General features: G+C 38.0%; 1 protein-coding gene across 1 annotated transcript in view; it reads right to left on the reverse strand.

Annotated features, from left to right (window-relative positions):
• The window catches only part of LOC144333647 (echinoderm microtubule-associated protein-like 6), a 38,444-nt gene extending 24,454 nt beyond the window's left edge, over positions 1 to 13,990 (reverse strand). The window contains exons 1-4 of the mRNA XM_077958768.1: positions 13,873 to 13,990; positions 10,129 to 10,307; positions 6,652 to 6,750; positions 3,588 to 3,656 (exon numbers count right to left, since the gene is read on the reverse strand). Coding sequence (XP_077814894.1) covers positions 3,588 to 3,656; positions 6,652 to 6,750; positions 10,129 to 10,307; positions 13,873 to 13,990 — 465 coding nt within the window. The remainder of the gene's footprint in view (positions 1 to 3,587; positions 3,657 to 6,651; positions 6,751 to 10,128; positions 10,308 to 13,872) is intronic.
• Positions 13,991 to 26,225: the final 12,235 nt, after the last annotated feature.

Consider the following 26,225-nt stretch of genomic DNA (forward strand, 5'->3'; position numbering starts at 1 on the left):
GGTAGTTCACTAAAGAAATTTCTCAGTGGAAAGAGCTCTATGAGTCAGAGGCTGAGCTTTAATCTCACCTCTGCCATCATTTTTGTGATTCTAGGAAATGGGGAAAGAAATTAACATTATTGTGCCCCTACTGGGTTTCATACTGTTTAATGTAATTATCTTAAATTCAGGAGGTAGTGACCTCTCTCTGAGATAGAATGAATCAATATTAATTCAGCCTCAGGGAGATTAAATGGTTGCCCAGAGTCAAGTAGAGGGAAACAGTTACGAATAGAAGTCCAATTCCCACCTAACCCTCTAGGGTCCTGGGTTTCTTCAGCGCTGAGTACAGGATGGACGATGGCTCCCAGGTTAGGGTCCCAAATTTCCAGAAACCCCCCACAGCCTAACAGAAATCAGGATCATCATGAACTCACATGTTTTTTTACTCATGGCTGAAACAATTTTCATATTTTAGTCTGATCAGAAACTCATGTTGGCAGATAACACATCTTTGACTGATAAAACATTGCTAAGGAAACTATGATTCAATGGCTAGTTTATTTTGTGGCCACCATCTTTCAAAATATTTGTTCCCTAAGAAAACTATGGAATAGGTTCTTTGGTAATGAAAACATTGGTAATCTTGGAACATATCACGAGCCATGGGCCATCCCAGCTCCCCAGTCCCACGCTTCCATGGGTGACCAATGCCTCTCTTAACTCCTGACAGAAGTGCAACCCCTCCCCCTAGTTCTGCCTCCCAATCCTTCCTACCAAACTCACACACCCACCGAGGCTCAGCCTAAGCAGCATCTCCATCCTGACAACGTGCTTCTAAAGCCAGCTGGGATCTCATCTTTATCGATAGAGGGCTTTGATTTTACCTTTCTTCCAAAATGGTCTGTCTTAATGTTTTAATGGCTGAACTTCAAGCAAATTGAAAGTAGGGTCTGTTTTTGTTCTTTCATCCAGTACCAACTCAAATATAAAACTGAATGAGATTTTGGTCTTTCAGGTGTGCTGTACCAAGCATAGAAGGAGCCTCCAGCTGCTGCTAATAAAGCAAAGTACCTAGATTTCAGCTGACGTTTTCCTAGATTAAAAATATACACATCAGGGCTTGGTACAGGATTATTAAATGTTTATGAAACTCTAAAGTGTTGTGGAATATCTTACACTTTTGAGTAGTGGAACCTCTGAAATTTTTGTTCTCCATTTTTAAATTTCTTATTTTGGAATATATATTATTGCAAAATAATTTTACAATGAAGTATACAAGGGAAAAATTATCCATCAACCCACTACCCAGAGATACTGTTTAACATTTGGAGATGTCCTTCTAATGTATTTCCTACATAAAAATGTTTTTAAAGAAAAAGCCACAAATCTAATCCCACCATCACCCACCCACAAAGTCAACTGTGAACTTCCCCACATAATAGATTTTGAGTACTTCCCAATATAATGAATCATCTAAAACATAACGATTGTACAGTGTTTCATCATATGGATGTAACATTTTATTCAACTTCCTAGAGACACTTAAGTGGTTTCAGATCTTCTGTTTGGTTTATTTCAGATCTTCTATTTGGTTATTTGCTATTGATCAGTTACTCAGCAATGAGTCAGCTCTTGGTTCACACTTATAACAATTTGCTTGGGACAGATTCTAAGATATGAAATTACTGGATCAACGATAATTGACATTTCTAAGGATAAATATTTCCAAATTTCTGGACCAAAAGACCATTATCAGCTTACCCCTTTCTACCAGCAAGGTTTAACAGTGCTCATTCACGGAATCCTTGCCAAGATAGGGTACTTTTAGTCATAAATTTGATATATTTAAAATGTTTTGTTATTTTTAAATTTGTGTTCCTTAATTATTAATGAGATTTAAACGTTTTCATAAGTCTATTGGCCAACAGTGTTTCTATTTTTGTCAGTTTTCCATGTGCTTTGTCCATTCTACAGATTTGCAAGAGGTCTTTGCATTTTCAGAACAACCCAGTTATCTACTTTGTGTGCTGCTTATACTTTTGCTAGTTTGCAGTTTCCCTCTTTTTGTGGAAACAAGGAATTATACAGAATGTTTTAATATTTCTACAGTTGCATCAGTATTATCCCTTATGATGTCTTTGCTTTTACATTTTAAAAAATCTTTCTCCAATTTGAGCAGTTAAACATTTGTCTATATATTCCTCTAGTTATTTTAAAGTTTTTGAAACTTACCTCTTTAATCCATAAAGACTTTGTTTTAGTGTATAGTATGAAGTATTAGCTTTATCCAAAAAATTGATAAGTTTGTGCCTACCAATTAGAGATGCTATTATACTCTAAGTTGTCATACATATTAAGGTCTATTTTTCAGCATTACTTTTTTTCATCCAAGTCTTATAACCATTTAAATTAAATTCTACTATGCTTTAGTAAATAGTGGTACATATCCTCTTCATGATTCTTTTTTTATCCCAAAGTTCATAGTTATTGTCGTTATTTTATGCTCCCAGATTAATTTAGGATAATTTAAAGGGAAATTCTGTCAGGTAAAAACAGAAGTAACAGGGATTTTAACTGCATTTCTACCAAATATAAATTTGGAGATAAATGATACATTTGTAAATTTTAGACATGTCCAGAATCAACATTATCACTTCATTTATTCAAGTATTGTTTTACATTCCTCTGCAGAGTTTTGTAACATTCTTTAGGTAAGTCTTCCGTATTTGTTATACTTGAGTATTTTATCATCTGTCCCTTTCTAACCAAGTAAGAATAATGGGAAGGATCGTGAAAAACTAGACTAAAAGAACTGCAAAATAGGAGGGGTTGGTTAGAGGAAAATCTTCATTCATACAGAAATGTACCATTTTTGTACAGAATCCATGCATGCTCTATGCAAGAAGGTAATCCTTATACTCTTGTTTATGGACTTTAACTTCTATTATTTACAATCCTATAGAGAAAGAAGATCCTGGGCCATATCCCAGGGGTCAGGAGAAATTTTTGCTATGTCAGAGCAAAGCATGTTGATGCAGTTAATTTTGCTACTTGTGAACAAAATAATAAGAAGCAAATGTGGGCCTACCCAGATGAAAGAGTAGTCTAGAGGAAGATTGGGGCATTTAAAAACCAATGGTCCAGATAGCTTTGTACTGTGAATTCCTCTATTTCCTTGTAGAGTGCAACATGACACCTTTCTTTTAAGGGAATGTAACATGTCAAAGTGTTGACATGCAAATGTGTAAATATTCATTATAATGGAAAAACTTACTTCACAACATTAAAATCAGCACTGTTTTAAAACATGCAATCCCACAAGTATTATGAGTCTTCAGTTCGATATTTAATTTACATAAAATTTCCTTTTCAGCTGCCTGCTGAGCACTTCACTTGATTGTCATTACTTTGCATTTCTAAGAGAGAGCCCCATCAGCTGATGTTAGTTTGCTTCAGGAGCAGAGAAACAGGTAAGAGGGCTCTATATTGAAGAAAAAAAGGGTAAAAGTCAAGCAGCCTCTCAACATCAAATTATCTATATAAACACCTAAAATTATTTGCACTCAAGGTACCAAAATTAAAAAATGAAAAACAAAAAACTTTACCTTTATATGTTTTACTCCACAGCTAACCACTCTGTTTGGCTGATATGGATCCCAGGAAATATCAAAAATCTGTTCAAAACATTAAAAGTTGCCATGTTGGTCATTTGACATATTTTTGCCTTTTCCAAATACTAGTCCAATTGCCAAGACTCTACCCTAACATTTAGAACACAATGTTACCTGCACAGGATAAAAATGGAAGATTTGGCTTGGAATGAGTCAGGAACTAACATACATGTTATCACCTCATGTCTACTTACCTTAAAGCCTGAGTAGAGAGAGAACTTGCCATAATTATTTAAAACAAACTGGTGTCATATTTTGGGATAAACAAATGGACAATTTAGGATCAATTTTTGATCAAATTTTTCAATAGCTCTCCACAATGCTAACACTTTGGAGATAGCTTTTCAATAGAAATTTAAAGAATTTTTAAATACTTATTTTTAACCAGGAAAACATTCAATAGTTAACTACAATTTAATGTGGCCAATAGTCTCTAGCAATCACAGAAGTTAATATTCCTAAACATAAAGCAGAGGCATTTATCTGACACTAACTTAAAACAGTCCCTCAGGCTATCATTTTAATCTGACCCAAATACTATTATATTTTCAATTATACGATGAACTGAAAATATATCTGCCACTACTATTTGTCATTCTTAAAAAGAGCTACCAGACAGTTTGCAGGTAGTTCTATTTCCATTTCAGAGATAAGAAGGAAAAGACCGTCAATCCTGAGAATCAAATCGCCCATAGCAATTGCTTAAAACAGGTATTTCCAGAGCCCATTTGAGATGCTGTCATTTAGTGGGCCTGGAATTTAGTCATTTAGTGGGTCCAGATACCCAAATCTTTAAACAGACTCTAGGAGATTCTGACAGAGGTGGATCCATGGACCACATTCCATGACACGCTGATAGAAAGGGAAGGACTACTTGTAAGGGACAAAGTCTAGACCAGAGAAATAACCTAGACCACTAACTGCTCATCACATATAAAGGAGCAATTAGGGTCCCCGGAAAGAGCACTGAAGAAAAAGTACTTGGTCCAAGTATCCATTTCAGCCATCCAAGCTCAGGCAAGTCTGAGCACCTCTAACCTTAACCTCATCTTCTCTACAGTGGATTATACCACCTCAAGTTTTGTTAAGGTCAATGAAGATAAAGTATATCAAGTTATTTTGCAGGGTATAAAACATTCATTATATAAATGTAATGGATTAAGTATTTTAGTGCCACTAAAATAATCTTGAAGATAATCTTGAAGTTAGCCACAAGCAGTAAATAATTCATACTGGTATCAGTAATAAAGAGCAAAATTATGTGTGACACAGATTATGGGGTCTGGGGGAACAGTGTTCCAAATAAAGCATTTCATTAAAACATCCTAAGATTACAGACTCAGCACTAGGTATATGCATCCTGGGAAAAATGAACTGAGGTACAGAAACAGCTTTCCTAGTTTCAGCTCCGAATTTGCTTTATTTGGGCATGGTCTGAACAGGTGGCAGCCTGCCATTGGCTGAAGCTGGCTGCCATTCAGCTATTTGTTACAGAAGCATACACCTAAATTTTCAGTCTGGTTACTTACCAAGCTAAGTTGCAGTTGATTTTGTAGAGACTTACCATATGGAGGGCAGCTGAGGCCAAATTTAGCCTAACAGTAAGAATTTAACAATAAAAGTTCTTTCTATACAAGCCAAAGTGATTACATTAGGCTATTTCTAAGTAAGGAGATTTTACTGGTTTAAACTGTTTGTAACTTTAGTTTTCTACTTTTTCCAAGGTGATAAGATAGATAGACAGTATACTAGTCCAGGTCAGACTATATAAAATGATTCAGAAACAGAAGTAGTAAATGCAGCATAACTCAGATAAAATATTACATACGAGTATATATATATATATATATATATATAAGCTGTGAAGTCTCCCCAGGGGATTCTATGTGTAGCTAGGATTGGGAACCACTGGACCAGTGGGGTACCAGGCCTCTCCCAGTACTGAGGTTCTATTGTTGGTCACTCCTGAGCTTTCTGAAGACTTGATCCTGGAGTAGAATTTGCAACACCTGTGGGGTCTCCTTACAACTACAAACCTCCATAGATGAATGTGCCATTCGTACTTAAAATTTTTTTTAGGAGTTCCTTCTAAGCAAGAGACAGTGAATTTCATGTTTAATTAGAGCCTGATTCTACATCAAGCTTGTCCAACCCACAGCCCAGAATGGCTGTGAATGCAGCCCAACACAAATTTGTAAACTTTAAGATATTATGAGATGATTTGATTTTTAGCTCATCAGCTATCATTAGTGTTGGTGTTTATGTGTGACCCAAGACAATTCTTCCACTGTGGCCCAGGGAAGCCAAAAGATTGGACAGCCTGTTCCACATGAACACTTACATTGTGCAGAAATACAAAACACCTAGAAATTCAAGTAAGACAGTCACGCAAATTCATTGTTTAAACTAGAGAACCCAAGATAATAAAGGAGTCAAATTATTTTAATCATGCAAGACACTGGCAAATTAGATTTCTGACCAGTTATATGTATAAACCCACTTCATCGCCTAAGACTACATGGAATTATTTCTGATCACACTGACTTCAATAGGAATAAGCAGGCCACATTCAATGTTCTCAAATACAACAAAGAATCACAAAGCTGTCATTACACTCATTCAAAATTAAAATGTGTACCCCTGTAATCATATTTTGTGACTATTTTCTAACAACTATTTCCATTTCTAAATGAATACGTCTAAACTATACATAATTTCAAATTCAATTCCATTTTGATTTCATAAAGTAGTAAAATGCCAGCATCAAAAATTTGCTTTGCCTATGAAAAGCAGTAACAATCCATATAAAGTACTTGATCACCAGAAGCACATTAACACAGTTAGCTGTTAATCATGAAAAAAGAAGATGCTTATAAGTTTAATAGGAAAAATGTATACGTGAAAAATTAACTTTTAAAAACATTAGAAGTCTGAGAAGCAGTATCACAGGTCCCCCCCAGTTCTGAAATCTGCATAGCTTGATCCAGCAAGTTCTTACCCGGTCAGAATGGCCAGTGGCTGAGGCCAGAAGTTTTCCCTTCCTCCAGTCCCAAATGCAGACTGTGTTTTTGGCATCCAACCCCACAGAGGCTAAACGCTAAGAATAAGAACAATAATTTAGTACCTAAAAGTGATGGGAAAATTTATTGACACTTGAGAAATAGTTACTGATTACTATGGGTTAGGCATTGAATTTCTTATAACAAACCGATTTCTCAAAACCCATCTTAAACCCAAAACTAAAAATATCTCAATAGATGACTCTCCCTTAGCATATGCTGAAATTTCAGAAACCTAAGAGCTACAGCTCCTTTATCCTTTTAAGTGTAAGAAACATACAGGTAAACTCTCAGGAAACCTCTGATAAGTCAATAGAAATTACAGAAACAGAACTTGAAGGCAGTATTTGGAAATTTTAACTTAAAATTTTTAGGTAAAATCTTAATGTGAGATTTAATAGAACCCAGGATTCTATAGTCTAAAAGCTTCAAACTGCTAAAATTTAAGGGTTTGATGAATAGAATGAACATTAATTTTTAGTTTTCTATAATTTTACAAACATTTAAGGTGACTAAAAGATAATATAATCTAAGTAGAAGTAATCTGGTACTTCACCTCCCAGCCTAAATTCCTTGGGTTCAGGTCAGAACCTGTCCTTAAAGGAAAAATAAAATTCAACACATATGATTATATACAAAACCGAAAGTGTGAAAAACAGGCAACAGTCATACCAAAATCAGAGTTTCTTGCAGGATATCACTTGTAAGGAGACAGCATTGTGTAAGAAGTCTGAACTGTAAGTAGATTTGGCTTTTCTTTTCACTTTTAAGTAGCCAGACATAAGACCTTGCAAAATGAACCTCCTTAAATCTCAGTTGTCTCATTGGTACAATGGGTATAGAAAATATTCATTCCTTCTACTTTGTTGGGTTGTTGTATGGGTCAAGTGAAGTAACGTAAATTAAAGAGGTTTTAAACATATAGTATTCCCCAAGTATAAGAGCATGTACGTACTGAGTACATTCGAGAGTATGTCTGCATATGTGCACACTCAGTGTGGATGAAACAGCCAGCCACACATGGCTAAATGTATACATGTGCTGTTATGCAGGGATTCTTCAGGTTTCTTCACTAAACCTGGCTTCCACTAGGAATTTTTAATGTAACACACATCACTGGGTTTTTTTTTTTTTAATGTGTCCTTAAAAAATGTCTTTGCTGTAATTTTTTAATTGAGGGTTTCAGCAATGGAAATAAGATGTGGTTGTATTTTTATTCATAAGAAAATCTGAATGGATGAATTCCATTCAGCTTATTCTTTTTAAGAGAAGAAAACCAGTTAACACAAATAGGGGCACTGAAGTAAAACCCGCGTTTCTTGATTGAGAAAAAGCTGAAAGAAACCTATTTTGTTATCTGTAGTGACAGGTTCCATAGCTACCTGAAAAGCATTTCTACTGCCTTTTGTCGATTGTGAGGTGATGGGCCATTTGTCATTTCTAAATATCATTCGATTCCGGTTAACTCTGTCCAGGGAGTAAGGCGGACCTGAAGCAATAGTCATCAACAAGCCACGAAATCCATCATGGCTAACATACAAGAGGTTATTTCTCTCACCTGACAGTTAAGTACCACGCAATCCACCCCCACCACCATCCTTCAAAATGAAATCTAAAGGAAAATAGTTAGGATTCTAACATAAATTAACATGGACAAAAACTAAGTTAAAGCTGGATTTCCCTTTGCTGCATTACATTTTCTTGTGATACTTCAGAACAAATTGATAAAGAATGCTTGCTTGAATAACAAAATCAGATTAGAGAAGGTGCACACCAGTACACACATAAGCATACATTTATACTTGTACATGCATATGGATTCTGACCCACTTCAGTTTATTTAGGAAGCCAATATAACTGCAAGCCTGAACAAATACTGGCATCCAGCTATTGTCTCTTTATGTAGACATACAAGAGAATGTATGCATTAAACTAACTGGATGAGATTACAGAGGAGTAAAATAAAGAACATATAATTCCAGGGGTCTACATATGTAGTGAATCTAGTTCTAGAAAGAAAAATGACTAGTGATTGATGCTCTCTTAAAATAGCAGAAAACAGCAAGTAAATGCTAATTGTTTTTCAAAAGTGACTCAAACCAGGTCAACTCCTATAATCCACTGAATTTCCCACAGACTTTCAGTTAAGCCTCTATGAATAATTTCACAGATCTTTGCATGGCACCAACTTACAGATTTAACTCTGAAATTTGTCAAAAATTAGACTGAAGGAATTAACAGGAAGAAACATGGAGGGTGAGAGAGAGAGAGGAAGGGTGGCACAGGAAACGGAGGCGGTTGAGAAAATGGGGAGAAGAGGCCCGGCCTTAGTGAGGAGATGAATGCAGCCGGAGCCAGCAATGACCCCTGTTTTTACTTTTTCTAGAACATATCAACCTATCTTTTCTGCCAAGTATTGCTGTAGGTCAAAGGAAGAAGAGAAAATGTTGTTGGGAGGGATTGGCCAGGCTTTGTAAAAACCTTTGGAGACTGAATCACTTCAATGGGCAAAAGGGTGAGTAGGACACTTTAGGTGGACAGGACAGACTGAGGAAGGGCCCAGAGGTACAAACGTGCAAGGTCTGGTACAGGAGTCTTGCAGATTTGTTCAATTCGACAAGGGCACAATGGATAAAAGTCTAGAAAAGTTGGCTAAAACAGAATGCCCACTTAACAAAGTGTGGACTTTATTCACTGGGTACTCCAAGCTCTCATTGGTTTTAAACGCTTTGACACTGTTTTCAGTTGATGAAATGCATTAGCAAGAAATTGCCTGTGAGGAGACTAAGAGGTTAAACTAAGTCAGACATGACATTGACTTATTAGCACTTACAGGACAGTGGCAGAGAGAATGGAAAGGAGAGAATGTCAGTTATTGTAAAGAAACACGAATACCCAGGAATTGATGATAGATTGAATTGGGAGAGGACAGGGAGAAGAAGCTAGAAATGACATCAAGGTAAAGAGTCAAGGATAATCTTCTCAGTGGATTATTAGGAGGTGATGTCATCTTTTGAAATCAAGAAGTACTACAGACATGCTCAGGGCTTGAGGTCTGTGAATAAGGCTTGGTCCAGCCCTTACTCCAAATAGGAAGCTAACAACAGACAACAAAGTAGAATTACTGGGCTATGGTGAACCTGATCAGCATGAATTAATGACTTCTTTTATGGAGGCTTTTTGACCAGATGGTGGGACTAGGGGAACCAATACCAAGGCCTATCCAGAGCTTGGTGTTAGTGCCACAGCTTTAAAGAGGAAAAAACAGGTAAAAAATTCTAGGAGGCTGTGTCAGGAGAACCAGCAAGGGTTGATGGATTTTTTAGTCTACTGGCTATTGGTATTATAGTTTTAAGTGAATTGTGAGAAGTCATTAAATAAAACAAGTAAAAAAAAAAAAAAAAAAAGATACACACCTGTCCATCTGAGTCAAAAGCCAGGCAGGCAACTCCATGTGTATGGACATCTTTAAGAATAGACACAGTCTGGACATTATAGGAATCCCATATGCATATATATGGCTCCTTCCCGACTTGGCCAGTTGCAACAAGAGTTTTGTCTGGGTGTAAGGCAAGGCTGAAAGAGAAAAAGGTTTCTTTTCACATCTTCCAACTGAAGAAAACACTGATCATCTTTTATCCAAATCTGTTTCTCATTTAAATTATCTAACAAGGTGATCTCAAGAGAAAGAGGCTGAACTGTCCCCAAAGTCATTAATTACTTTGTCTAATTGAAACGTTCACTTTAGCAGAGAGGCTCAGCACAGTCTGACAATCTCATTTGGTCTTACCCACTGGTTACCTTGAAAATTAGGCGCTACTGTGATTGTAATTATTCAATTTAAAGTCATCTGTATAGTTTTATAATTGTTTTATGTTGTGAAATTTAATTATTGATTTTCAAAATATTGTTTTCAAGTTAGATTTTGACTTTAATTTTTTTTTTTTAATGTTGTTGCTAGGGAAAGGTTCTCTTCTCAGAATTAAATCTGCTTGCAGAAGCGCCGGATACTATCCTCATTAGGATTTCAAAGCATGAAGGGGTCCCAGAGTCAAGTGCCATTTCTGTGTCTGTTGCTATAGATTATACAGTTTAAGTTAAAGTTTCCATTTTACATAGATCATTGTGACACCAAAAAACTACAAATTACAATTGTGGTTTGTATAACAATTTTCCTCTGTAGTTTGATAAAAATGAAACTTCGTCAAATACCAACTGATATTTTAAGGAGTCAGTAGCCGTTGAGAAGTATTTTTCCTAGATGGAAAAAAAATCACCCTAATGTTTTAAATTCAGTGTGTACAGATGTTATGCCTTTCTAAAAAAATAGATGTTGGGAATCAAGAGCACATTACCTATATAGGAAACTAGCTCATTGTATAAACTTATGCTTATATAATAAACAGAAATCGGCCGGGCACGGTGGCTCAAGCCTGTAATCCCAGCACTTTGGGAGGCCGAGACGGGCGGATCACGAGGTCAGGAGATCGAGACCATCCTGGCTAACACGGTGAAACCCCATCTCTACTAAAAAAATACAAAAAACTAGCCGCGCGAAGTGGCGGGCGCCTGTGGTCCCAGCTACTCGGGAGGCTGAGGCAGGAGAATGGCGTAAACCCGGGAGGCGGAGCTTGCAGTGAGCTGAGATCCGGCCACTGCACTCCAGCCTGGGCGACAGAGCCAGACTCAGTCTCAAAAAAACATAAAATAAATAAAAAAAAAATAAACAGAAATAGAAATTTTCCCATTTCAATTTTCAGCATCTGCTTACACAGTAAATAGAAGTAGACTTTTTTTTTTTTTTCCAGTTTTTAGCGTGATGTTAATGAGAGTATACATTCTGACATCAGACACTGGATTTGTATGTTGGCCGCCCTTGCTATCTCTGGTTCTTTGGACAAATTACTTCATCTTTTGCCTCAGTTTCCTCATCTAAAAAGAGGTAATACAGAAAACAGATGATACAGTGAGTCTAGAGTACTTAGCAGAGTGCCTGGCACAGAGTATGATGAATACAAATTTCATCATTTGTGTAATTGGCATTATATATCTATAACCAACATAAGCATATCTGTGTGAATATGGCTTCCAAAAACAAAATACGTACTTTAAATGCACATTGGACATCTGAAAAGTGCTCGCTGGAAAATATATCTTTAGGAATCTTCATAAGCAAGTAATACAAAAAACCCATAATAAAGGGTAGCTTTCACAATAGGTGAATGCTAGAAGCTTTGTAACTATTTAAGGTTGTAGAACACTTTGGCATTCAGTTGGTGAGAGATGATCAATAAGAAAGGACCCTCCCAATCTCAATTTTGTTGAGACACACCTGTTATTTCAAAGTATCTAGATGTCCCAGAAAACTGCAAGATTATGGCATGCCATGTTTGCTCATTAAGCTGAGTGGATGGAAGCAGTCTGAAAACTCTGTTTGTTGATAAACCAGTATATTTTAGCTCATTCACTTATTCAACAGGTCCTTATGGACCTACGGTATGTGAGGTACAGTACCATAGATATATAAACAGAAATCACACTGCTGTCTTTCAAGGAGCCCACTTTCAGGGGAAAGAGACATGTAAATAAATAATTACAATATGTCAATATATATACACAGTAACATAGAAAGATGGAGGATGGAGAAATATAGAGGATGGAGTGACCAGCTGTCCAGGACATTAGGGAAGACATGAGTTCATATGACAGACAAGGTGCAAAGGGGATTCATGAGAAAAGACAATGTCCTCCACAGTTTAAGTCTTACAGAGAATGGCAGGAAATGAGATGGGTCAGGCAGGCAGCGGCGGCTCTTGAAAGCTGTCTTAGCCAGGCCAGGAAATTAGGGTACCAATGACTATTTTGAGCAGGACACAGCATAAACAGTTTCGTAGTTGAGGAAGGTAACCCTAGCAGTGATGAAATGCAGGGGCAAGGACAGATCTGTGAGGGGTGTTAGGATAGGCAGGGTGGTCAGTTAGGGACCAGGGAGAGATAGTGAGGGAAGACATGGGTAGAAGGGATAAAGAAGAGGAGTCAAGAGCTATTGGGGGCGAGAACAGAGAGGGAAAGGCTTAGGATGTTTGAGACTAAAGGACGAGCTTGGGCACGTTCAAGTTGAAAGAAGATTTTGTGTGGGCAACTGGGTTTGTAACTCACAGAGCCTGGCTATAGTAAAGTTTGAAGCCTATAAGCCTGATCCTGGGAAAAGATGGCCTAACTCTATCCTATTTTTAGTGGGGAACCCAAGGAGACTCCTCAGGTTAGCATCACACCTGGAGTCCTCAAGGCTAGGAAGATGATGATTGAGTAGATGGTATGCTCCGTGAGGGCAGGAGCTGTCTTCCATCACTCTAAACAGTTCATGGAACATGATACAGCAGAGTAAGCATTAACAAAATACTTCAAGAGGGAATGAATGGTGCCAATAATCTTGGCTGCCATATTGCCTCTCCCCCTGCTATAAGGCAACAGATTCCACCCAGGGACTAGAAAATAAAGAATGAGCATATTTCCCCTGGATGGCCAGAAACACTTTCAAGAGACATAAATTGAACTCTTTTGCTGTGATCACAGCTTCTGTTTTAAAATCCTTGAGATACTTGGTAGATTCCTGAGATTCCGAAGCATCCAGAAGGAAATAATAAATCACTGCTCCAGGCAGTTGTTCTTACTCTAATCCCATAATTCCTGACTTATTTCAGTTCTTTGAATGAGGGGTTGGGAGAATGGAATAAACAGATTTCAACAAGTCTTCAAATAACTTACCAGCCTTAGTTACTCAGCAGCGCTATCCCAAACACCTCACATTTTGGATTTAAAGTATTTTTACTTTGGTTATTATTCTTTTCATTCATATTGAAGCCCATAAATTTATCACATTTATTAAAAAGTTCACATTGCAATTTTTTTTTTTTCTTGCCAGAAGTTCCTTCACACTGTTTGTTAAATCACCTCTTTACAGCCCTTTCTCCAGTCTTCTTTTGCCATTTGGGTACATTAACAAAGTGAGCTTTTTCTCCTTTCATGAGCCAGTCTCTGATGTCACCTCACTGGCTTGATGCAACATGATTGCTTAGAGTGACTCACAATGTTACCATTTATCTATGTCCATGTCAAGAACAGCAAGAACAGAGAACCACTTTTATTCCCTTTACTACTTGTTACCTTTCCCATCAGCTTCCCAGAAACTTCACTCCTTTCACCAGAGTGGCATGTCTCATCCAGGGCACAGCCAAATGGCATCCATGTGTCATCCAGGGCACAGCCAAATGACATTTACTTCTCTTTTAAATTTGTCATGTCATTTCAAAAGCACATGTTAAGCCTCAAAAAAGGAGAAAAGCTCACAAACTTTACTCATTAGATTTGCAAGAGAATATAAGGTATCAATAATAGTGGAGTTACAGATTTATTAAGTATTTATTTAATAAATAAAATTCCACATATCTTTGGAATTTTAGTTCAGAAGCATTTTAAATGACAGGTGAGTATTATGTTTGAATTTTCCCCATATGAAACCAAATCCATCCTTTTCCACCTATCTCAAAATTGCTCTTTGCTCCTTTCTGAGTTCTCTGAGCCTCTGAAGGCACCCTCCAGCCACACTGTTAGTCAACCAGCAGATTAAAAGGTCAGGTCTTTGTATACAATTAAGGGGCTGTGATGGAAAGAACCCTGTCCCCTGAATTCCTAGGCTTTTTATAAGATCTCATGAGAAATGGCCAACTGTTGTGTTCTCCTACAGAGGAAGTCACAGAAGCGGAGAGTACCACCATCACACAAAATGCTTGTTCTACCTTGGGCTTCTTGTCATCCTCTTTACCATGTTATGACTGGATGTATGGACACTACTTATCTCCATTTTAAGTCTATCTGCCAACTGAGAGTCCGTATATTTAATTCTCTGCTTTTCTAAGAAAACTTGCAACTTTTTCAAGTTATTTTAGCTATGACAACACTGTCACAATATTAAAACTTTTAAAGTTGACATCCTTTCATTAAGAGTCTCAATACAATGCAAGTCTCATTCCACACCTACATAAAAAGGTTTGCTGTCACTCTTTTTCCTTTGGTACTCAGTTTATTGCATTTATTGTAATTTACATATGGCAACAAAAAAGGGATCAAGTTTTGAAAGAACTGTTTTTTAATACATAAGCCTGGTTCTGTTGGGAAATCCCATCTTCTGTTACCATAGCAATAGAAAGCACTGCAGAGAAGGACTTTCACCGACCTATCTGGGAGAAGAAATCGATTTCTTTCTCTAGCATGCCAGGAGGGAAAAGCATGTCCTTCCTGATGTCAGATGAGATCAGGAAGATTTCCAAACAGCTTGTGTAAAAGAAAAGATGAGAATCAAAAGGGTCATGGAAGGAAATAGCCTTGCTTACGAAATTAAACAACAACAAAAAACACTAATCAATACTAACCATTCTTGATTCTTTGAGGCAAAAAATTTTATGAGCACTTGTTCCAAGTGCAGTATTTAAAAAATATTCATAATTCTTAAGCCTCATTTCATTTTTGCCCAGGCTGCTTCAGCGATTCTCAGTAATAATTTATATGTTTTTTCTTTTTTTTTAAAAAAAGGTCTCACCAGGAAAGCATGAAAGCCTTCTCCCTCCCTCCCCTGAAGATAACCTTGAGAGCAGCTTTCCAATGTCAGAGGCAGAGGCACATCAAAATTAGGTTGGATTGTCTGAGGACAGAAGGGGAGGTTGCTGTTTTGGGGATTGAAGGGTGAGTGACCCAACCTCAGTGGATGTTCATCTGCAAGGCAGAAAAGGCAAAGGCAGGCCTGATTTGAACACAGTGGCCTGGAAATAGTGGAACCTCAGATGGGGATGGCTGCATTCCAGTCCCGGTCCCAAGAGATGCGCTTAGTACTTGAGTGCCCCACCACAACTGTGATCTCGACACCACAGAGAGGGCCCCGTCTTCCAGGAGGTGGGCTTGGGCAGCACAAACAGGAACGACAGCAACATGGGCAAACCACCAAACTCCACTGCCATTTTCCTGAATTATGTGAACCCCACAGAATCCATATAATCCATGGTCGAGCAGGGGGCCCTAAAACTGGACTTTAACAAGCTTGATGAGTGGTGCATCTCATGAGAATGTGATATAGTAACATAAAGAAACATAATACCTTGCCATAATTGTATGCTATACTTACTGGTAGGAAACTATATTCCAGCAATACCTTCGTATAAAAGAATGGTTGAAAACATGCCATACAGTGGCATGGTTGGAGCCAGCTTAGACTGGCTACCAAAACTTGATTAAGTTTTAGCAACTTTGTAAACCAGTTAATCACAGCCACTGTTAGATATTATATAGATTTACAATTACATAAATTATATTAAAAGCAAAGGTAATACATACTGAAAGCTCACCACTTGGTAATTATTTTACTACATTTAATTGTTCTCTATAGTCATAAAGTTATTTATTGCTATCCTATCCGTATGGTAGAAATACCATAGATGGTGTATTACTACATACCTCTTCCCAACTCCATTTTCAATGATGTCACATTGGTGGCTTGAAGTCAGCCATAGTGGATTACATCACGGAAATCAGTAAGTGCTACAAATCAGGGCTTAATTTATTGTTTTGTTGATTGTCTAAAGAGATAGGATACAATGTTGATAATGCAGAATAAGCATAAAAATGTGTCACTCTGTAGCTGTTACATTGTAAATACAAAAAATTGAGAAAACATTCTCAATATTCTCTCACATCATTGACCAACAAGTGTAGTTCCAACACAAATGTTGGCTGATAGCTTTATTTACATTAATAAGGAAAATGTAAAACATACATATTGGAACCTTAATCATTTGCCAATGATGTGAACAACTTCCTTGCTGAACCAGATGGTAATCAAGAATTTATTCATTTGATTTTGTCAAGTCATGGTTAAACTGCAACCATAGACTGACCACAGATACAGGGTTTAGAAAAAGAGTAAAAAAAAAAAAAAAAAAAAATCAATGAAAGCATTCTATCAGAATTGATTGGCTGTATGGAATAAAAAGTATGACATTTTATTATTTGCAAGTTGTGCATTATATATTATTTATATCAGTAAAGTGTATAAGTTTATTAACGCATATGCATACATTTTTTTCTCCTGGAGAGCTGTTTGTTCAGTGACAAGTGCATCACTGAAACCTGTCTCCTCTACTTACTGGGAAAGAACCGTTTCCCATATATCACCTTCAGCAAATTACTCAACCTCTCTGTGCTCCAGTTTCTCATCCATAAGAATGGGAATAATAACAGTACCTACCTCAAAGAAAGTGGGTATTATGAGGACTTAATAAATCCTAAAGCAGTGATTAAAACAGTAGCACTTAAAACATACCACTATATAGGTGTATTGTTATTAATTAACTGCCATGTGATGGACCCACATGAAACCTACCCCTCACCCCTAGGAACGGACATTCTTTTTTTTTTTTTTGGAGACAGAGTTTCACTCTTGTTGCCCAGGCTGGAGTGCAATAGCGTGATCTTGGCTCACTGCAACCTCCACTTCCCAGGTTCAAGTGATTCTCCTGCCTCAGCCTCCCGAGTAGTTGGGACTACAGGCACATGCTACCACGCCCAGCTAGTTTTTGTATTTTTAATAGAGACAGGGTTTCGCTATGTTGGCCAGGCTGGTCTCGAACACCTGACCTCAGGTGATCCACCCACCTCAGCCTCCCAAAGTGCTGGGATTACAAGCATGAGCCACCGTGCCCGGCCAGGAATAGACATTCTAAGTCAGAGAAACTCATGTACATAGTGAGCTATAGTGAACTCTCTTTGAATTTAAAAATAAGACTATCCTCTGAGATTTAAACTGATAAAAACCATTCAGAATGGACAAGATCAGTTATTTGAAGATGCTTCCCTAACAAGAAAAGATCTAAAGCAAGAAAAACAGTTTAGAAGTTTAATCCAGTCATGACTGGACAGTAAGAGAACCTGGTCTCAACTACTGGGAAAAATATACACATATATACTATATGTATATATATACATACACATATACGTACATGTATATGTCAGAAAAAAATGTTAATAAAAGTAGAAGTTCTGCTTAAAGTCTTTATAAAAAGGAATTAGAATTAAGACTTAATATTGCCATAAGGATAGACATACAAATCAATGGTATAGAATTGAATCCATATACAGACCCACACTTATATGATCAACTCGTTTCCAGCAAAAGTGTTAAGATAACTCATCGGGATAAAGGATTGTTTTTCAACAGATAGTCCTGGAACAACTAGGTATCCATATGGAAAGAAGTGAACCTTATCTTCCCTTCTACTATATACAAAAAAACCTCAAATTTAAGAGCTAAACCATGTCATTGATAGAAAAAAAAATAAGAAAATCTTTGTGATCTTTGAAAGATAATGGTCTCCTAGAGAACAAACAAACATGAACCATTAAACAAAGGATAAATTGGACTTAAAAAATAAAAACTTCTGGTTTTTGATAGACACTATTTAGGAAAATGAAAAGGCAAACCACAGACTAGGAGAATGAAAAGAAAAAAACAACAAAATCACTGAAACTTCTACCCAGAATATATAAAAATGCTTACAATTTAATAAGAACACAACTCAATTTAAAATATGGCTAAAAGGCCTGAACATTGTCAAGGACAACTAAAATTTAAAAGACTGATAATACCAAGTGTTGCTGAAGACACAGAGCAACTCCAATGCATATATATTGCTAACAGGAAATGTAAAATGATAAATCACTTTGGAAAGTCTTTTGGCAGTTGCTTATAATGCTTACCATTATGATCTGGCAATTCCACTCTTTGGAATTTATCCAAGAGAAACAAAAAGGAAATGTCTAAACAAAGACTTGCATACAAGTCTTTATAGATTTATAAGAGCCAGAAATTGGAAATAGGTCACATGTCCAACAAGTGAATGGATATATTATCATCTATTCATGCAATGGCATTGTTCTCAGCCATAAACAGAAATGGAACTAGTGACATCCACAGCATGGATTAATCTCAAAAACATTATATTGAGTGAAAGAGCCCTGGAGCATTCAGTGGAATACTCAAGTCACTAATACCTTCATCATATGTTAGTTGCCAAGAGATACTGTTTCTAGTTCACAACCCCAAAAATAAAAGGTATGAAAATATAACCTAAGGCTATAAAGGTAAATATTAAGGGAATAAAAAATAAAATAACCCTCAGGGAGGAGAAGGAAAGTGATGTAAGAATGATATCAAGTATCTTAAAAGGAAGTCAACATGTCTAAAGAAAATAAGAAATAGCCATTAATCATACTGTTTTGAGATGTGGAAGTAACCACCAGAGAGAACAGTCATGAAAATTAGAAGTGTTCCTTTAAAAAGTAGATTGCAGATAGGAAAGAGCAGGGCAGGGGCAAATTTACATTATAATGCTTTCTGTAATTTTGTATCTCCATTGTTCTGATACAAATATAAAGATTAAAACAAAAGTGATCCTGGAGAAATATAAACTGATTAACTTACACAAGAAGGCATCTGTTGGTTTAGAAGCCTTCCACAGGCAGGAAGTGGGAAGGGTTGTCTGATGGCTGTATCAGATTTATCAACCCCCAGATGTTCTCATCAGTATAATTGCTACTGATAAAAGAATTTGATCAGCATGGCTAGTCTTACAGTGCATTCTCTGAAAAAGAAGAAATACTGCCTAAGACTGTAACACAACAATTTGCTAATGAGAAGTTTCACTAATGAGAGGGGTCTATGTGAAACCCAGCTTTCTGGAGCTATTCATCCTTTTTTCCTCCTCTCTTTAAGCAAGGAGTATGACTCAAGCATTGAGGATTATATCTGGCAGAAGTCCTGGTAATTTAGGATAATTAAATATGCCAGTCATGTGTTTCAGTAAGGTCTGATTAAATACTTTAGAGAAGTCATTAATGAATCCATCTGGTCTAGTGGCTTTGCCAGATGGCAAAATGTTACTACCCCTATCTGTGCTGCTCCTGGAGCATTCTACCTCTCTTGTAGTGTAGCACGCAGTCATTTTCAGGGTAAGTCTTAATTTGCTAGTTTATACTATCAAGGGATTTGGAAGGTGGAAGGCAAGCCTAATATTACACCACACCAACTGAGCCAGAAGATTAAGGCTGCATTAAATGGCCTATCATTCTACTGTTGAATTCAAAGTGATTTCATCATTTCCAGTTCCTCAGAATGTTCTGCCAAACATCTCAAATGGTACCCTGTCCATGAGTGGAGAGTCAGCACCACAGGCAGAAGTGACCAGCTGTATTTCACACACACAGGAGGTAACACTCTAAGAGGAGAATTTCAACTATTTCAAAATTGAAATCCTGGAATTATTTTCTCCATGTGGATGGTCACTTAAAAACAAAACTGGCCACCTGTTTAAATATAGAGTTGCACAGCCTCGTGAAAGGTGCATTAAAATGGCAGTCTTCAGGCTGGGCGTGGTGGCTCACGCCTGTAATCCCAGCGTTTTGGGAGGCCGAGGCGGGCGGATCACGAGGTCAGGAGATCGAGACCATCCTGCCTAACATGGTGAAACTCCATCTCTACTAAAAATACAAAAAAAAATTAGCCGGGCGTGGTGGCGTACGCCTGCAGTCCCAGCTGCTCGGGAGGCTGAGGCAGGAGAATGGCCTGAACCCTGGAGGTGGAGGTTGCAGTGAGCCTAGATCGCTGCACTCTAGCCTGGGCAACAGAGTGAGACTCTGTCTCAAACAAACAAGCAAACAAACAAAAAAACAAACAAATAAAATGGCAGTCTTCAAGCTGTTCTGATAGCAGAGTTCACCTTTAACTTAACAATTCCCTCATCAGTTTGGTCAAAATGCAAGGCATTCTCCAAAGCACTGACAACGGCAAGTTTAAGATAATCACTTCACTAACTGGTGCCTAAGGCAAAGGCTTAAACAGAAGTGACAAGAAACAAAAGGGGCTTGGAGCTGCTAGAGGAGGGTCTAGGGTGGCTTGACAAAGGTATGAAGCAAAGATAAAGCAGAGAAAAAAGCACAGTGTTTTATTACCACCGTCAACCCCTTACCCCTCAATTGCGTTGACTCCTGAAGCTGAGGAACAGGGCTAAGTTGAGGTCCTATTCTTTTCTAATGAAGCCAAGTTTGACTAGTGGACCAGTTTAGTTGGCTTTGATCATTTATGTTCATGAAACTTGCTTCCAAGGGCACTTCCTGGCCATACGGAAACTACAGACACCACACGATGGCAGCTCACACTCGGAGCTCTGGCTTTTGCTTTGCTTTTGTGGGTAACAGCACCCCCCGCTTCCCCTTCAGTTTCATTTTGTTCCTCTTTCTTCTGTCCTGTTTCCCTTTCAAGTTTCTTCTCTTTCAACGAGGATCATATGTAATATTTCATCCAGCATGTTTGTGTTTGTTTGGAGGAGTAAGTGGGCAGGAAGGAGGGGACCTGTGTCACCCCAGTCTCCCAAGTTTCCAGAACTGGAAACCCATCGTTGACTGTTGCCCATTACCCTCAGTTCTGCAGTTTGCATTCACTCACTGTGGAACTATCACTGAACTTGGCATAAGTGACTAATTAAAACCTTTTTAAGATTCCATGTGTAAGAGTGTGTCTCTCTAGCGAGCAGAGAACATGCTGCAGTTTTCATCTGCCAAATGGGGTAAATGGGAACGCTCAGCACAGGGTCTGAGACAGTGGGCATTCAAATAGTAGCCATAAGTAACAAGGCCTTTTATCAGAGCAACTAAATAATAATAATAATAATAATTATTATTATTACTACTATATATAATAATAATTATTATTATTACTACTACTATTATGAGACGGGGTCTCACTCTATTGCCCGGCTGAAGCACGGTGGCATGATCACAGCCTCAACCTCCCCAGGGCTCAGTGATCCTCCCACCTCAGCCTCCAAAGTAGCTGGGACCACAGGCACATGCCACCATGTCTGGTTAATTTTTGTATTTTTTTGTAGAGATGGGGTTTCACCATGTTGCCCAGGCTGGTCTCAAACTCCTGGGCTCAAGTGATCTGCCCGCCTCAGTCTCCCAAAGTGCTGGGATTACAGGCGTGAGCCACTGCACCCTGCCTACTAAAATTACTACCAAGTTAAAAAAAATTCAAACTCTTAGAAGTACGAGATAAGTTACTTATTGTGATTTTTAGATGCAGAAAATAAAAACTTCATTTTATTCTTTCTTGTATCAGGGGCATTCATTCTAATTCTGCCATCAGTATTTTAAAATTCTGTCATCAGTATTTTAAGAAAATGTTAGCTACAAGAGGGCAGGGATTTTACAGTCTGTTTTTTCCATTGATGAACCCTGGAACAGCACCGAGCCTAGCCTCTAATGGACACTTTTATAAATACAAGTTGAATAAGTTGACATGTATAGCTTCAGATATCTGAATAAGAGTAAGATGGATGCCAAGAACATATTCAATGACACAAGCATCCTTCATGCACAAAATTCCTGTCACGAACTCTGCAGACAAGAAAGATCATGAAAAATACCACTTATTCTTGATATCAGTAGTTTAAGAAATAGTTATCCAGATGACCAAAATCAGTTTTTAAAAGTGCCATTCTGAGAAGTGATGGCATGACATTTTAATACATAGGGCTTCATACTTTTCTAACCAAATTAGGTACAAAATAATAACCAGGTTTGGGATGTTGGTTTTGAAAAATTACATTAGACTCCTTACAATAGTTTGTTCAGAAGAAAATCATTAAATGGAAATGAAAGGACCTTTGAAAGCTAATAACACTGCAAACAAGCCTAATTCAAGGTCACTGATTTTCCTTTGTATTTTAGTTCAACAGAAATGGTTTCATGGGGAAATAGATTCATCCATATTCTATTATTTCACAAAAAAAGACAAGCATGCCCTCCTCAGAGCTGGCACAAGCAATCCCAGACATCACACTGGGGAGTCAAGCATGAATAAACTCCTACTTTGACACAAGTATCCCTCCAGAGATGGTTAATTCATGTAAGCATCACTTTAGGCCAAGGCTGACCCAGCCCACTTTATATTACTTCATATTCTCAGACATGTCATAGGAAGCAATTTTCAATTCCAATGAGAAACTTTTTTTTTTTTTTTTTTTTTTAAGACTGAGTCTCCCTCTGTCACCTAGGCGGGAGTACAGTGGTGAGATCTCAGCTCACCGCAAGCTCCGCCTCCTGGGTTCACACCATTCTCCTGCCCCAGCCTCCCGAATAGCTGGGACTACAGGCACCTGCCACCATGCCTGGCTGATTTTTTATATTTTTAGTAGAGACGGGGTTTCACATTAGCCAGGATGGTCTCGATCTCCTGACCTTGTGATCTGCCCGCCTCAGCCTCCCAAAGTGCTGGGATTACAGGCGTGAGCCACCATACCCGGCCTCAGTGAGAAACTTTTAAAGAAAAGAATTTAATGTCCAGGTCTAAGTAAATGCAAGGAAAGAGATAACATGAAGGGTAACTTTATTCTAGCTCCTTGACCCCTAATGAAATTGGAGTCTGCCATTTACCAGCTCCTGTTCCAGAGGCGTCACATGTAAGATCAAATTTAATCCCCAATAAGGGTCTAGTTGGGATGGAGTTGAGGATCCTACATGTCTACTGTACAGAGGTAAGTAACGCTTCTGCCTCCCTTCTCTTCCCCCATATTGGTTTTCATCCACGGAGAGTAACAAAGCTGCTTGGGAACCAAGAAAATTACTATCCAGAATGGTGGTTCATTCATCTACCCATCCAAATATCTCATGTCCTAGGGGTTGGAGCCAGGTGCAAGGAACGTAAGCTGTAGTAAGGGACAACTCCCTCCTGAGTGCATTCACCATGCTGGAGGGTGCCATTACATCCCTGAGCCAGCCTCTAAGTCAATTCATGCTTGTTTTGGGAAAAATAAAAGCATCTGTGTGGGAGGGGTCTCTGAAGACCGATTATTCGGCCACCGCACCCGGCCAAAACCACAAGTCTCTTTATAAAGTGTACCAACCAGTTTGCTGGACATTTTCACATTCGCTGTCCTTTTAATTTCTAGCAAATGTCAAAGAGCTCTATCTAGTAACAAACTGAGCAAAGATTCAAAATGAGTTTTGCCTGCTTCTGAAAACTTGGGAGCTAATTTTACCTCTCTAATCTCAATTTCTTTTCCGTTATATAAGGGGTCAGTAAACCTTCTATAAAGGGTCAGAAATAAGTATTTTACTCTTTGAAGGTCACAGGGTCTCTGTTGCAACGACCAAATTCTGCCATGCTAGTATAAAAGTAGCCAGGCATAGCTGAGTGCAGTGGCTCATGCCTGTAATCCCAGCACTTTGGGAGGACGAGGTAGGTGAATCATGAGGTCAGGAGATCGAGATCATCCTGGCCAACATGGTGAAACCTGTCTCTACTAAAAATACAAAAATTAGCTGGGCGTGGTGGCAGGCGCCTGTAATCCCAGCTACTCAGGAGGCTGAAGCAGGAGAATCACTTGAATCAGGTTGTCGGAGGTTGCAGTGAGCTGAGATCACGCCACCGCACACCAGCCTAGCAACAGAGCAAGGCTCCGTCTTAAAAATAATAATAATAAAGGCCTGGTGCGGTGGCTCACACCTGTAATCCCAGCACTTTGGGAGGCCAAGGTGGGCGGATCACAAGATCAAGAGATCAAGACCATCCAGGCTAACACGGTGAAACCCCTTCTCTATACTAAAAATACAAAAAATTAGCTGGGAGTGGTGGCAGGTGCCTGTGACCCCAGCTACTTGGGAGGCTGAGGCACGAGAATGGTGTGAACCCAGGAGGTGGAGCTTACAATAAGCCAAGATCGTGCCACTGCACTCCAGCCTGGGCGACAGAGCAAGACTCCGTCTCAAAATAAATAAATAAATAACAAATAATAAACTAGCCATACACAATACATAAGTGAATGAATGCATTTTTATATAATTTTCACATGTGTGAGTATTATTTGTCTTTGGATTTTATTCAAAATAAACTTTAAAATGTAAAAACCATTCTGAACTCATGGACCACACAAAAACAAGCAGTATGTCAGATTTGGCCCGTGTGTTGTAGTTTGCTGACCCCTAAGTTATACCATCATCTTTTGGCATCTACTTGCTGCTAACAGTCCTCTGAAAGCTCTTTTGAAAAATCCTATCATTTTTATTTCTTAACACCCAAATCCATGATGACATTGTTTACTAGAGATAATAACTATAAAACATTCAGACACAAATACAAATGTCTACATATATATATATAAAGCATAAAGAAATTAATGTCCATAGGTCCATCACCCAGTTTAAGAAACAGTACTAAACAGCGACACTCTTGCCTACCACCCCTGGTCATATCCTCCTCCCTCCCCATCAAGACACCACTACCCTGAATTCCGTATTGAGTCTTAATATATAGTTTTATTATGCATGTATACAGGTTTGTGTCTGAACTTTATTTAAATGGTGTGTTATATGTATTCTTCTGGGGCTTGCTTCCTATCACTCAACAGTATATGTTGTGAGATTGCATCTATGTTTGCTGTAGCTGTATTAAAAAAAGAAAGAAATACATATGTCCACAGGAGAATGAATGACGACACTCAGATACATTCTTTCACAGGATTGAATTTAAATGAAATAAAAACAATAGATTTCTAACTAAAAACGTAAGTCAGATTTTTAATAAAGAACCTGTTGATGTTTAAATAAAATCCTTTGAGCAAAAACATATCTTCTGGGGAGGGACCAATCACCAATATCATTTCTATACACAGGGCTGACACACACATAAACTGCAAGTAACTTCGTGCAAACAGTGCAATTATAATGCTGGGAGCTGAAGGTTAGGGATTGTGGGGGTGATTTTCACTCCTGAAATTATTTCTTCTTCTGGAAAAAATGGACTCACAATGCTATGCCATGGAGGCCCATATCCAGCTGCTTTGATAGTGCATCATTGAATTGTAGACTTGACTGATTATTGATTGAGAAACTCAAGTGATATAAACCATTAATCTTCTTTTCAGGCTAGTAAAATGAATAGTTCTATTAGTGCCATTGAAACTGTACATTTATCTAATTAGAATGACTCAGGTCTTCTGCCTTTATTAAAAATATTCTCTGTAAATTAATGTTGGAAGAGACATCTCATTAATACATCTAGAAAACAGTATCACTGCAATACTGCATTAATTCACACTAATGACTTTAAAATCCACTGCAAATTACCGATTGGCTAAATAAAAATGCATTTAAAAGTAAGTAAAAAAAATAAAACATGGCATGTGTATCTTATAACTTCATGAAAAACATGTTAGGATAAAGCTAAAGCTTCAAGTGTCCTTCTAGAACTGTTTGCCAATGCTAAAGACAAAGTCAGCATTCCCCAGTGACATGGCAAGTGAAGTAACATGACTATGGTGGAGTTGGCCTACCTCTGCAGCTGCACCTCTTCTCTTCCATCAATTTCTTTCCTTCTAAAGGTTCTGAAGCCAGATGTTTACTCAAGCAT

This window comes from Macaca mulatta, chromosome 13 (genome assembly GCF_049350105.2).
Source record: "Macaca mulatta isolate MMU2019108-1 chromosome 13, T2T-MMU8v2.0, whole genome shotgun sequence".
NCBI lineage: Eukaryota > Metazoa > Chordata > Mammalia > Primates > Cercopithecidae > Macaca > Macaca mulatta.